This window comes from Pezoporus occidentalis, unplaced genomic scaffold, assembly GCF_034315485.1.
Source record: "Pezoporus occidentalis ecotype Australia unplaced genomic scaffold, CSIRO_AGI_Poc_V1 ctg98, whole genome shotgun sequence".
NCBI classification, from domain to species: Eukaryota; Metazoa; Chordata; class Aves; order Psittaciformes; family Psittacidae; genus Pezoporus; species Pezoporus occidentalis.
Window position 1 is genome coordinate 2,941,616 of NW_026916347.1, and position 15,082 is coordinate 2,956,697.

Below are 15,082 nucleotides of genomic sequence, written 5' to 3' on the forward strand. Positions count from 1 at the left end.
CAGCAGGTGGTGAGCAATTGTACTATCACTTGTCTTTCTGGGGTTTTATTCCTCTCTTTATTTTCTTTTATTATTAGTACTCGTATATTTTACTTCATTTAAATTATTAAACTGTTCTTATGGGTTTTACCCACAGTTTTTACCTTTTTCTGATGCTCCTCCCATCCCTTTGGGGAGGTGGTGGTGTGAGGAAGCAAGTGGCTGCGTGGTGCTTAATTGCTGGCTGGGGCTAAACCATGACAATCCATTTCACAAACTTCAGGATCAGCCAAAAAGTACCATGGAAATGATTGTCATTTTCAGAAGTTGTGTTGCCTTCAGACAGGTCAGCAGAGGAGCTGGTGATAAGCTTTGGGGTTGCAAGCTGCCCTACTATGGGTGACTGAGGCTTGGGCAGGAGGGCAGCACTGCCTGGAGCATTTCCAGACAAGGTGTCACCAGTGTGAACAGAAGAGGAGGGCTCTGTCCCTCCTGAGCCCTTTCTTGTAACACTTCTTACTTTACCTTTGTCACACAGAAGATTCATAATGACATTAAGTGCCAACTCAGAGATACCTCACTCATTGCTTAAGAATATCATGCCACTCAGCCTATGTGATGCAAATTCTCCAGGCAAGCTCATGCCATTTACCTTGATGATGAGCACCATGTATATTTTTGCAGACCTGACAGACCTGGGGGGAATGTCTCACCCAAGCAGCACGTGTTCTCACTACTGCTTTCTGCTTTTGCACTTGTGTCTCTTTGTCTGTGGATTCCATTGGAAGGAATCCCTTCTCTCTTTGCAGGCATGGGAGCCATTGTGGGACAGGGGGCTCTGCCTTCACTCCCAGATGTACCTGTGCTGGGAGCTGACAGCACTCCTGCCAACGCAATAGCATGGGGTGGGGTGGCTGAGGGCAGGCACTGCATCCCTGCTACCAGAAGCTGGGTGTTTTCCCAGGGATCCTGTGGAGAACACACTGTTATACCCTGTTCATAATTCCCAGTGTTTTGCTCACTCTCAAGAAACAACAACTTGTTTACACTTTCATGGCATGAATATTTTTAAAGCCATATGAGCGCACAGAGGGGTTCCTTCTGTTTTTGCTGCTGTGTGTTTCCTTGGAGACTCCTGGCTGGAAACCTGGACAAAAACAAGTCTGCCTCTCAATAAAGCACACCTTCCTTTAAAGGCCCTCCTTAACATACTCAAAATAGCTAAATGTTTCTGATAACCACATACACTAGTTATGTATGTAGATGAAGAATCCAAAAGGACATACTTGGTCCATGAAGAACAGCTATATTCAGCTGCTCACAAACATCTTCCATTCTTAAGTCACTTACACAGCCAGGTCTAATTTGCAAAGCAGGAGGGAATGGGGGGAGCAAAGAGTTTGCAGAAAACACCAAAATGCTAGGGAGTATATCCTGTGCATTGCTGTTTGGGTTTTTGGGGGGAATAGAGAGGTTATGCAGAAAGAGCACTGGAAAGAGCTGAGGCTTCATAAACCAAACATAGTCAATAGTTTTTACAAAGGCACTTATTTATATACAGGAACCTAGACTGACCACTTTAAAGTTCATTTGCTCATGACCACATTAGTGAAGCTGCAGCCACACCTCTGTCAATAACAATTCAACCTTTAAGCATTTCCACTGAATTCTACACCTGCTTATAGGGTGACTAACTCACCCTGAAACATATGAACTTACAGCAGAGTGTGAATGTTTGTGTTTAAAAAAATCAGCCTAAACACCCTTGTTTACCTTCTTTCCCCATCTCAAACAGGCACTTCAAATGTGCTGCCACTAACCTTCAATGATGACTTTATCCCTTAGTTCTCTGTTTATGGTATTATGCCCTTTATACATTGTCCTTTTACTCAATATTGATTTACTGAGTTCTTTCTGTCACTGGAGCATTGCTTTGCATTAAGGAATGAAGCTGGCTTTGTTTACAGTGGATTATTAGCACATGTTAATGAGTTAGAATACCATGAGGTACTTAAAAGCAAGTACATATTTAAACAGTTCATTCATGGAATTCATGTCAAGCTTTGAAAGACACAAGAATTTTGAAAAGAGAAAATATATATTTTGGAGAGGGAAGATGAAAGATCTTAAAATATATGAAAGAAAATAAAGAAGGATCAAAAAAAGAAATCCTACCTCGTGTAGAGTCAATATTTGGAAACATTCCATGTTCTTAACCAGCTCTTTGAAAATCATAGTCATAGAATACTTAGGGTTGGAAAGGACCTTAAAATCATCTAGTTCCAACCCCCCTGCCATGGGCAGGGACACCTCACACTAAGCCATCTCACCCAAGGCTCTGTCCAACCTGACCTTGAACACCACCAGGGATGGAGCATTCACAGCTTCCTTGGGCAACCCATTCCAGTGCCTCACCACCCTTACAGTAAAGAATTTCTTCCTTATATCCAATCTAAACTCCCCTGTTTAAGTTTGAACCCATTACCCCTTGTCCTGTCACTACAGTCCCTAATGAAGAGTCCGTCCCCAGCATCCCTATAGGCCCCCTTCAGATACTGGAAGGCTGCTATGAGGTCTCCACTCAGCCTTCTCTTCTCCAGGCTGAACAGACCCAACTTTCTCAGCCTGTCTTCATATGGGAGGTGCTCCAGTCCCCTGATCATCCTCGTGGCCCTTCTCTGGACTTGTTCCAACAGTTCCATGTCCTTTTTATGTCGAGGACACCAGAACTGCACACAATACTTCAAGTGAGGTCTCCCGAGAGCAGAGGGGCAGGATCACCTCCTTTGACCTGCTGGTCATGCTGCTTTTGCTGCAGCCCAGGTTACAGTTGGCTTGCTGGGCTGTGAGCATTTCCACTCCTAATTCCCTGCCAAAAGCTGAACATTGCTCTTTATAGTTCCTTTTGAAGACCTGCTAGCAAATCTTGTAGGAACAGGTCTTCTCCTGAAATTTTATTTCATATTGCTTTCTGGTCTGTAAATATTAAAGAAAATGGCTTCTGAGAGTATATTAAATAATTCTGGTCTAACCAATGCTAGTATTGCAAGGAGAAAATATGCAAACTACAATAGAAATACAAATATTGAAGCCTATTTAAAACCTTGGTAGGTATCTAGGACATCAGTTAAGGAATATGGTTGCATTATGCTTGTACTCCACAAAAAGAAGAGACTTACAAAGGTCATTATCCTGAAGACCTAACAATCTACTCGGCCCTGCCTAATTTCTACTCCTGGGCAATACTGGCCTCCTCCCAGTATGCTTGAGACCACTGGGGCAAGTGGCCATTATGGTAATGTTTCCTCAGTCTGTACAGATAAAGGAAAATTATTCTAGCCTCATAACTATTCATAGGAAATACCTGTTATTCTATGGCCATTTTTGAGGTGAAATATGAATAAAGGAAAATCTCCTGAAACCACTCCTGCAACAAGGTAGAACTACAGAACAGCAATATAAGCATTAAAAGAATAAAAGTATGTGCTATAACATGTATAGAAGTATCCAAGGATCCGAGTTCTTTCCATCCTTTCACATAACATAAGAAGCTGAAATTGGCAAGTTGATAGTAAAAGAGGTTTATTGACAATTTCAATCAATATGATAAGGTATATCTATGAAACATATTTATTTTCAAAATTCCTGATCCTGCTCTGCCACTCTGCAGAGCTGGTATTCTCCTTAAAAATCCAGCAATCTGAGATAGTGAAAAGAGCCTTGTTATAGTTGTGGTGGCTAAGGAGATGAAAAGCACAAGGTGTGAGTATAAAAGGAGTCGCCTCTCTCTGGTGCTACCCTAGGGAAAACCTGAAGTGATAGCAGAACAAATGAGGAGTGGGAAAGAAATAGATGTTCATCATCAAGGTACTGCGTGACTGGGGAAAAAGAAGCGTATGACCATCATTTTATTGCTATCTTTACCCAGCGCTGCTTCCAAACAGCCTAGAACTGTTTCCATTCTTCTGTTGTTTCTGTTGCTCAGCTGAACACATGATTTCTGACACAAGGTCAGTAACACTTTAATTCATCTCTGAACCATCTTACCCAAACTGGTGAAGACTGCAAAAGATGGTATCAAACCTGGGCTTGAAGGGTTGCTTTATTATTTGAGAACAAATGTATTTCATTGTGTTGTTTTGCTTGTAACTCATATAAGTGACAGGATGGCTATTCCTTGAAAGATTCCTTTCAGCTAAAAGCAAGTAGTATGACTTGTCTAGCTTGAATTAGGTAACTGGGATAACTGGAGAGGCATGGGGAAATGGCAAATGTGGGAATATGACTGCAGCAGCTTTCAACCAAAAGAAGAGATGCTTACTCAGTAAAAGAAAGGGTTTTTAAAAAAAATGTTTATTCCTTTTCCTACAAAAGGAGCTAAATATTTCCAGGATACAGATTATGTGAGTATGTATTATAGGTTAGACTATAAATTGTTGTTCTGTGATAAGAAAAAATATTAGGTATTCATATTACTTGAGAAAAAAGTTACAAAGTCTTCTTGATTGGGAAAATAATAAATGCAGTGGACTTTTAGCTGATTCGGTCTAACTTAGAAGTCTGTAACAGAGGCTTAGACATAGCCTCTAGAGGTTTGCATGGTGTAGAATGATAATTCAAACACTCTGTATTTTGTTTGAGCTAAGAGTATGCAGGTGTTCACAGACTGTGGAGCTGCTATGTGTGCCTCTAAGGAAGCTAGTTTTCCTCTCAGTTTTTTGTCCCTTATTTCCTGAACAAAACTGGACCTCCTGGCACTCAGTCTTTAGCTAGCATTACATTTAGCAAAACTTTCTTTTCTTTTGTTCATCCTCATCCTATGGAGTGGATAAATTTTGCCATTTAGGTTCCTAAGTTCTTCATTAAATGAGAAATATTTAAATCTGTTTATTTTCAATTGTCTGTTTTTTCAGCCACCTATCCAACAACTTGGTTGTCTGCACTTTGGAAACTTCACTGTGACAATGATCTATTTAGCTGCAAGTTGCCCAATAACTCTAGTGTTCCTCAGAGTTAGCCAAAAATGTTTCCTAATTAATCTACAGAACAAATGCATGGCATGGTAATGTAAGTAACTTGCTTCTCAGAAGAACGAGTGAAATCCTTTTCTCTGCAACTTTTGCTCCTTTCCTTGGATTCACTGATATTTCTGCCCTGATTGAAAGCGGCATTCTGGTCCAAACCTTAGCAGATAATCCAGGTTGCTGTCAAACTCCTTTAGATAGGTGTTTAAAGTCAGCTTTGTCCCATTTAATTAACAAGTAAGGAGTACCAGACCAGCTCATTCAGTACTAGGCAGCATGTCCTCATCAGAAAAGCAGGGAACCTGTCTGGATTACAAGTGCTGAGCAGGGCTACTGACAGATGAATATACTGTTTTATCCAGAAAGAAGATATGGCTCTTTGTTGCTGTGATGTATTTGTTGCAGGGAATTACTTATTCAGAAGAACTCAGAAGAACTCAGAGAGCTGTGGATCCTGAAGCATTTATGAATATTGTAAGTTGCTCAATAGATGTCATTGAGCTCATGAGCTCAATGCTCAACATGTCTCAAAGCAGAGGGGTTTCTAGGTGTTAGAAATAACATATATCGTCAGCAAAGGCAACTCTAAATAACTTATAGTGTATGTTTTCTCATGTTTTGAATGACCAGCATAGCTCAGAAGCAGACAGCTTTACAGAAGAGCACCTCTTGGCAAGCAAGCTTGTTTAGATCTTTAGTCACTTGTTAAAATCTTGGAGTTTCTGTGCCATGTGGCAAATTACATTGCACAATTCACTGAGTACAAGGTATAAAAACCAATCCTCTTTTGTAACAAAACAGGTTGAGTGTTACATGTCAAAAGTAGTACTTTATTTCAGAGCTTAGAGGTGGCTGTGCTAGCAATATTTCCCTTGTGACTATGCAAGTGGCTGATCCTGGTTTTTCCATAATGTAGTCAGTTTTTCAGTGGTACTCACTGCATATGTGCCATTCACAAAAGGGCAGTTGTGAAGCTCCCTGGTTTTCTCTGAAGGTAGTTTAAATAAACTGGTTTCACTTGCATGACAGCAGATCTGGAACATGTATCTGAGCAGCTCTTCATCTCTAAGGGAAGATGAGAGAGAAGCTAATGGAATCATAAGCTATTTCTATGAGCTTATAATGATTCTTGTATCACCAGAGTGCAAGGGCTTGTGATGATTGTACAGCAGTAGAGTAATACAGGGGGGGGTTAACAGACTGTAACTGAACAGTTGAATCCTAGATCTAATACAAAGAATGAAGGAAATTTGTTGTAGCATTAGGGTTATAATATCCAACCTGATATTGCATTACTCAGATGCTTAATATACATAGACTAAATCCCTAGTTGTATCTGCTTTCTGACATTTCTTCATTGTGAATATCTTATGCATATAATATACAAAATAGACTTGTGCAAACAAATACATTTAACTTCTCTCCTAGAATGAGCTCATTACTTACAAGGGGTACCCTAGTGAGGAGTATGAAGTGACAACAGAAGATGGCTATACTATTACCCTCAACCGGATCCCTTATGGTATACAGAATCAGGGAAACCCAGGTACAGTTTGTTAATATGAGACAAAACTAGCCTAGATAGTGCATGTTCTGGAAAGAGATACCTTGTATTTATAAAATATCCATCAAAGCTTGTATATGCAAGTGAAATTGTAGCAGAGAATTATGGCAAGACCAACCTGATTTATGTCAAGCATACCTATTTATAATAAAACTCCACTATATGTGAAACATATACCCTCATAATAAGAGTTGATAAGTAAAATGGGGTTTTAAAAAATAGGGTAAAGGCTGTAATATGCCCAATCAGCCTGTTTTGTGAAAGCTGTTCCAGCTTCTGATTCTGCTTTGGTTTTGCTTACACCTGGTAAATATCAGGTAATGATTATATTTTGGGTAAAGGAAACCTCTGCAAACAATCCCACACCTTCATTCTTTATATCAGTGTTGAGAATCTCAAGTTAATGCAGCTGAGTTATACAGTGACCAGAGGGTGCCAAACTAGTTTTCACTGGTGTCAGACAGATCTTTCCATAAGTCCTTACAGAAGCTTAGAAGTTCTCTCTTTACAGTTTTGTTTTTATAATTAGTTTTCTCCCTTTAAATTGGTGCAGGAACAAGTCCAGTACTGACAGTAATATTTCTGAACTACCAGAAAATATAATGAATTGTTTTGTTTCTGTTTGTTTTTTCAGCTTTAAAACCTGCTGTGTTTCTCCAACATGGATTACTGGGAGACGCTAGTAACTGGGTCACAAACCTGCCCAACAACAGCTTGGGCTTCCTACTAGCTGATGCTGGTTTTGACGTTTGGATGGGAAATAGCAGAGGGAATCGCTGGTCCAGAAAGCATCAAAATCATTCCATTGATCAAGACGAATTCTGGGCTTTCAGGTAGATGGAACCATTGAAAGGCATCTCCATTGCCCATATTTATTTAAGCTGGCTAAATCAGGGGTTTACATATGCTACCTTTTACAAAGCATTCTCTATGTTCACTTTTGCTGAGGTGCACTTTGATAGTAATGGAGACTATTACTGCTAGAAAAAGTTCTAGAGGCATAACAGCAGAGAACCTACACAGAAGAACCTGCACAGGTTATCTCCAAGCTTTTCCTTAGTTCCAGAAGCAGTTTTGAAGGCTATTTAGAAGCACTAGTCTGTATATTACAATAATACAAAAATCACAAAAGGAGAAAATGTAAATAATTTTGCACTTATTCTAATGAGCTTTTAAAACCAGACCATTTATTTAATGGCAAATTGTATAAAATAAGTAATTCCGTGGAAGGAGCTCTGTAACTATATCACCACTTGTCCCTTTTGTATAGATGCATACAATTCAACCTGACACTTCTTGAAATTATAGTCCTTCCTTTGATGTAAAGGGAGAAAATACCCCAGAAAATTTTGAGTCGTATCTTCCGTATCCAGTGCCAGAAAAATAGCAGAATGATTCATTTCACAGTTCATGCTGTTTCTGTGCTAACAAGCCTGTAATAAAAATGTGAATTCAAAGTCTGATTTTTAATTTATGCATAACTCCTTCAATTTCCTGCCTGCAGTTTTGATGAGATGGCAAAGTTTGATCTTCCAGCAGCAATAAATTTCATTGTGGAGAAAACAGGACAGGAAAAGTTGTACTATATTGGCTATTCACAAGGTACTACCATCGGTAAGAAAAATGTGGGTTTTTATCAACTCTATGCAGGTGTGAAAAACATGGGATAAGCTGTTTCAGCATATAGAATTTTTAATTTATTATAAAGACAGTAAAACATAATGGGCCAAGTTCACTGCTGCTCTAAGTCTCTCTATTTAGTTATACTGGATATTATTGTGGCCATGCAAATTGTTTTATTCCAAGATGCAAGGGCATGCCCAACAGCAGCTGGTCAGTTGACCAAAATAAACAAAACAGGAAGATGAAAGTACAGAAAGAGAAGTTGGCCAGTTTGACAGGACAAAAAAAAAGACACACACACAAAAAAAAAGAAAATATGAAATTGGATTGACCATAAGAAAAACAACTGCACCTCCCAGTAGTACGTGAAATGTATGAATGTACTTCAGAAGTGTGCATTTATGTTTAAATGGGTTTGAAAAAAAGCTGCAAAGGCAAAATATAGACAGAAATTTCTCTCTGAAGAGGGAAATAAAACTACAATCTGGTAACACATGGAGAAGAGGGATTTAACACAAATCGAGGCTGAACTGTGATCTCTGAACAACTAACAATAACAACAACTAACTACAAGGTTGCTTGTAGGTTTGAAATTGCAGAATGGCATTTATAAGTAATGAAAATAATCTGATGTAAAAATGATGATTTTCTTTAACTCGCCTTTTTTTTTGTTTTCTCAGCTTTCATTTCTTTTTCAACAATGCCAGAGCTGGCTCAAAAAATCAAACTGTATTTGGCATTGGCACCTGTTGCTACTATTAAGTACGCTAGAAGCCCAGTGACAAAACTTCTCTACCTTCCAGAAACATTGCTCAGGGTATGTGATATCTTGGTTTCAAATGTTTAACCATATACTTGTTTGTTTAGCTTTTAAAATGGATAAACAGAAAGTATAGGGCTTTACAAAGTCTAATCATCTGCATGTGGGTAGATTTACCTCATGACTGAAGTCTTTGGAAGTTCAGACTGGACATTAAAAGAAGCTTTTTATCTAGGGCAGTAGTCCAGTATTGGGATAGGTCTCCCAGAGACGTACAGAGGTGCAGATCCTCAAAGGTTTCCAAGATTCCTGTAGACAAAGCCACAATCAATGTGCAAGCTTAGACCTAAACTATGAATTGGAGTTAACGTTTAACACATCTCTTCATTAAAAGTGATGTAACCCAAATTAAGTAATGCCTGAGCAGGCTGATGCAATGGAAAAAAACCCCTACCACCTAATTTCTCTCTTGTTTATGTGAACATCATCTGGCAAACAAAGAGAAAGCAAGTGAGAACCACTGAAAGTGCTAGAGAAGAGGAACAGGACACAAACACCTTTTAAAAACAACAGCACAATATACAAGTGTACATTCTTAAATGAATGTTACCTTTGTATTTTGCAGGGTTTGCTTGGCAAAAGAGAATTCCTTCCTCAGACTGAGTGTCTGAGAAGGCTACTAGTTCCTGTCTGCAGCAACCCTGCTTTTGTCAGGCTTTGTAGAAGTGTCTTCTTCGGTCTGGGCGGCTGTAACCTGAAAAACATTGACGTGGTTTGTATAACTCTTTTACAGCTCTACTGAGGGTTTAAACTTCTGCTCCCAAAACTTACCTTCTGTGGTGTGAAGTGAATCCTGAATTTCTATTAGTCAGCATCACATTGCAGGGAACAGTCCCCACTACTGCACAGCAATATCTGCTAGTTGCCCCATCACTGGCAGAAAACCACTGCCTCACTCTTCAGAAGAGCACTTGGCACCATCCCTACAATCAAAAACTGCTCAAAGTCCCCCCAGAACTCTGCAGTCTGCCTTCTGCCATACCTCACCTAGGGCACTGTCTCTTGGTTCACACTGTTGACTACCAGTCTCGTCAGAGATCTTCATTATGCTGGCACACCATGGGAAGAGAAATAAAACCCCTACTTGCTTCATGCTTTCAGGAGCTACAGAGAAAGGAGCACACTCCCTTGCCTTCCTCCAAGCCTTGCACCACCAGGGATGTGCTCAGAGGCACAAGATACCTGGGGGTACCTGACAGAGAGTTGGCAGCCACTGGGGACTAATACATACTTGGACACCTCATGCTATGTACAGCCGTAGGTGAGACCAGCTGGCATTAAACTTTTGCTCCAGCCTTTTCCAGAAACGCCTCCAAGCACGTTCACTGAGGAAGGATTACATAGCAACTTGTTAAGAAACCCCTGCAGAACTAGGGTGTGTTTTATTTCAAGTAGTCACACAGTCCTCAGGCAGTTGTAGTTCCTTTTGCTGTTCTGCCCAACAGCGAACCTCTCACCCAAGATGTGTTATACACTCCTGACAAAAAAGAGCCCACCTAGTGTGAGATCTAAGTTGCTGACTTGCTATCCTATCCTTTCTATCTGTAGATCCTTTTAGATTCTCAGTCATCCAAGAAAATGTTCTGGTTGGGGGTTGTTCTTTCAGTGCTCCTCCAAAACTGAGACATTGCCACATCTGGAGTAACTCTGAGGGAGTCGATGACCATACCACTCCAGTTTCTGTTGTTTCTATTGTTACACAACTCTGCTGTGGCAGATATTTCGTTCTATATCTGAATAGAAGGGAGGAAGAGAATACTCACTGAATATTTTCTTTCAGAATCGAATCAATGTGTATATTGCACAAACCACTGCTGGAACTTCTGTGCAGAACATAGTCCACTGGAGTCAGGTACTAAGAAACTTCTGGAAATCAAAATAGATACTCACTTCTGTCTGAATGGTATAGAATGGGTATAAGCTGATATTCTGCCATGAATCCATTGCTAAGTTCTTGGAAATACATGCAACTTGTGGTTTACAATTGAAATCTTAATTCAAACCACTATTTTCCATTTGTCCTTTGCCAGCAGGATAGAAGTACCCTATGTGATTCAGGTACATTTGAAGCCAACAATGAAACATGGTATTTCTATAAAAACATGTATGCTGGCAGCTGTGTATACAGATGTATATATCTTTCTTCCTCCTGTGTGTCTAGTACCTTTTATAAATGATGTCCACAGTTCTGTACGCTTTACGTTAAGCAATTATTATGTGTCCAATCTGGAGTCAAGAAATGAGCAAGACATAGGCTGCTTTGTAAAATACTGGATTTTACTGGTAAAAGCCTTTGTATTTTCATCACTTGTTTCCAAAGTTCTCAATGTCTGAGCAGTAATAGTACTATAAATAGTATACTCTTTATTTAGTACACTCATTATATGCTTTACTTACAAGGTACTGCGACAGTACATCCTCAGCAGCAGTGCTGAGGAAAGCTGCCTTTCAGGCTTTGGTTTCACACTTTCATGATTCATAAAGTCTGGGCTCAGTCACAGAAGCTGCTGCATGCAGGACAGGTTTCCCAGCAGCACTGCAGGCTCTGGAGCAAAGCAGGAAGCATTTGCAAGCGCAGTGAGCTTGCAAGAGCTTTAATGCACTTTTTAACACAGCACAAATAAGTCTGGGTAACACCTGCACAGGCATTTACTCAAAATCAAAGAATACTTTTGGCTGTGAATTTACATAAAATCTTAGATTTGATTAAGTTGCTTTTGTGACCATCCTAGGCCTGTAAAGAAAAAGGGTTGCAAAAGTGTAATGGGGGGAGCTCTGCAAATTGTTCAGGTTTAACTCAGCATCTAGCCACAGACTGGCAAGCACAAACATGCAGGACTAATACTCCTAAGCCTTCACTGTCATTGCTGTTCTTACTATTAAAGGAGTTAACAGTTTGCCTTCAATGTTAAGATCCCATTGATGGTGTCTCTCACAGTAATAACAACCCACACTGTAGGCAAAGCCAAGGAACATAAGGCAAGAACTTCTTTATTCAAACCAGAGAGGGAAGAAAAAACATAAGAAGGAGTCCCTCACAAAGCTGAGTGATGGTAACATGACTTTCAGAAGAAGACACAGCAGCAGTAACAAAGTACTGGAACAAATTGCCTGCAAAGGCATCCCTGGATCTTTCTGGGCAGGAGCCATGGTAGTTTTGGTTGTAACAAAAACATTTGACTCCTTTTCACTAATTGAGACTTTTAGTTAATTTAATGTTGTCTTTTTCAGAGCTCTTAGAACTTCTGCTGAGTCTTTAGATTGGAGTCAGAGGTTCAGCAGGGAAAGAACCCACAGACTTCTTATACGATGGCTTTGTAACTACCCTTCTCTTGTTCTTCCTCTTAGGAAGCCCATTCAGGGAAGTTCCAAGCTTATGACTGGGGCAGTTCAAAGAAGAACATGGAAAAATACCAACAGGTATATTTTGGTGAAATAATATTATAACACTCGGACAACACAGAAGCACACATGAAGAGAGCAAGGATGTGGTAGGATACATTTTCAGAATACATATAGATGGAAGTATTACTACCTTCCAGTTTGGAATTCAACAGAGAAAGCATGCAAGCACTAATGGCAACAATCAACTAAAAAAAAAGCAGGGGAGGGGGGGGTGAGGGGAGACAGAAACATTTAAATTAAAAAAATGATCAATAAGAATAAAAAGAAATAAGGGCAGGAAAGATAGAATAATGAATTTGAAAAAAGAAAAGTACATCTATTTGATAAGACTAAAGAGGCATCTCACCTACTAGCATGATCAAAGCAGTTGCCAATGTATAAGTGCTTAAGAGAACAATATTAGGAAGAGGGCAACTGGAGAGCTAACAGTTACCCTGGATTCTGGAAGCCAGAGGCATAAGGAATTTGTCCTCAATTCAAGAGTCTAATCCTCTCCATTGACCCTCCTACACTTTAGGTCTCCACAACAGCCTGTCATTATGAATTACACATTTTAATGATAGCTCGCATGAAGGGCAACTTCCTTTGGTTTGTCTTGAATTTGCTTGCCCCTGGAAAGTCACTGGATGATTTCTAAGTTTTGTGTTATGAGAAGTAATAGGGTGATTCCTTCCTGTGCTCTTTTTTAATACCATTTGTGATTGTATAATGCTGTCACTTGAACCTGCTCTGTCCTCTATTTTCCAAACCCAGGAGTCCTAAACTATTTGTTATTCCAGACTCCTTTTCAACCTTGTCACATGTGTTTTCTAACTAGACCATGTAAGTCTTCTGGGGCTGACCAGTGCTTCAAAAGGACCACGATGAGGGTTTATAGAGGCATCCTGACATTTTCTATCTTGTTGCAGTTTCCTGTCCTATGAATTCCTAACTGAGAGAGCAAAGACCAACAGTAACACTATCAGCTCAGGAGGCATTTTTCCTTTGTGTTATCAGCTGCGCCATCCCTACAAGCAGACAGAAAAGACAATCAAGGGAATTTCTTCCTGTTTAGTTTAGGCACCTTTGAACACTGGCAAAAAGAAACCTCAAATGCATGTCTAAAGTTTGCTGTGCTTTCCTAGACATCCATTCCTGTATTTATTCATGTTTTTCAGGCTACTCCTCCTCTCTACAATGTAGAAGAGATGACTGTACCAACAGCAGTATGGACTGGGGGGCAAGACTTGCTTGCAGATCCCAAGGATGCAGCCATTTTACTGTCTCAAATTAAAAGGCTCATCTACCACAAAAGGATTCCTGGATGGGCACACCTGGATTTCATCTGGGGATTGGATGCACCTTTGCACGTGTACAATGAAGTTATTGATCTGATGCAGAAGAATGCTTAACCCACAACCAGTAGCCATACCTGATTCATGCTAAGATGCTTGTTTTCACTGAGTATACACAAAACTTTGCATCTGATGGTTTCTGTTGGAGTCAGAGAAAGGGTTTCTCCTGATGCTAATTTCCCAATACATGTCACTGCAATGCCTTTTGCATCCTGATGTTGCACTTCATATATTCTGGTAACCTTGTGGATCAGTAATCACTTTTTAATTGGTACATCCTCATTCTGCAATAACTGTACTTTGCTGACAGAAGAAAGGGTTTTTTTTGCAGCCTGCTTTCTTCTTTAAACCCTAACAATAGTGAAAGCACTGACTTTCTCTGGATATGTGAACACCAGAGAGTTCAAGGTGTTTTCCATTTTTTGTATTGTTTCTCAGTTTATGGGGCTTGCAGTTATTGCAAAGTAAGCCAAGACTAACTCTAGCAGTTATGGTATTGATTAATTTTATTATTAGATGAGACAATGAACAGAAAGTAAAAACTGAGTTCACACCAAAAAACTCACTCCTGACAAGATGATGGTTTGTCTTCATTTGAAACAGGGCTGCTCACTTTTTTCATGAGAAAGAGTGAGGGACACAGGGAGGGTAGACGCAGCAGAAAACAGTAGTCAGTCTCATGGCTCAAGCATGCACTTGGAAGATAGAAAACTTGGGTTCAATATCTGTCCCCCCCTTCAACACAGAAAAATCTTGGCAAATTCAATCTTTGCTGACAACAGCTTCAGGATCTGTGTACATGAGCTCTCCAGGGTGGGAGAAAGGAGCTGGTTTCATCTTGGCAATGCTGGCACTTACATGGGACACTTTGGTTCAAAGTTACACTCTGAACCCAGCAGGAACCTCCCATCTCTTGCCATTTCACATGGAAGCTACTGGCTGCCAAAGAGCTGAGCTGTTCTAACCCTTATCATGGCTATGAGAAGCCTCTTTGGGTTTTAAACGCTAAAATGAAAAGTACTCAACCACAGCCAGAAAGAATTCATTATCTCCATCCCATGCGTAATTAGACCCCTTTGCTCATTCGTGGGAAGGGCTGCTTCGAAAACAGTGCTGAAGAAATTGTCATCCTATTTAATTTCCTGGGTAACTCTGGCTCTACCAATCCTGTTTCAAATGGGTACTTACTGCACAAAGACTGTGCGTTGAAGGATACCCTCCATGGTTATTAGGTTACACCATCATGGTTCACTGTCCCTTCACAATGAGATGTCATTAGCTTCACTATGAAAAGAAACACAGTGCATTTAGGGGTTTCCTTTCAGAGTGACAC

General features: G+C 40.0%; 1 protein-coding gene across 3 annotated transcripts; it reads left to right on the plus strand.

Annotated features, from left to right (window-relative positions):
- Positions 1-3,699: 3,699 nt before the first annotated feature.
- Positions 3,700-14,233, plus strand: LOC134157639 (lipase member M-like). Of its 3 annotated transcripts, none has more exons than XM_062606817.1 (10): positions 3,700-3,989; positions 5,366-5,477; positions 6,432-6,549; positions 7,202-7,400; positions 8,072-8,181; positions 8,871-9,007; positions 9,576-9,722; positions 10,791-10,862; positions 12,359-12,430; positions 13,573-14,233. In XM_062606817.1, the coding sequence occupies exons 1-10, from the start codon at positions 3,973-3,975 to the stop codon at positions 13,804-13,806; spliced, it is 1,218 nt and encodes a 405-aa protein (XP_062462801.1). In that variant the 5' UTR covers positions 3,700-3,972; the 3' UTR covers positions 13,807-14,233. The 3 variants fall into 3 exon arrangements, with proteins under 3 accessions (XP_062462801.1, XP_062462802.1, XP_062462803.1); XM_062606818.1 differs by having other exon boundaries at positions 3,701-3,989; positions 5,409-5,477; XM_062606819.1 differs by lacking the exon at positions 5,366-5,477 and having other exon boundaries at positions 3,701-3,989.
- The last annotated feature ends 849 nt before the right edge of the window (positions 14,234-15,082 follow it).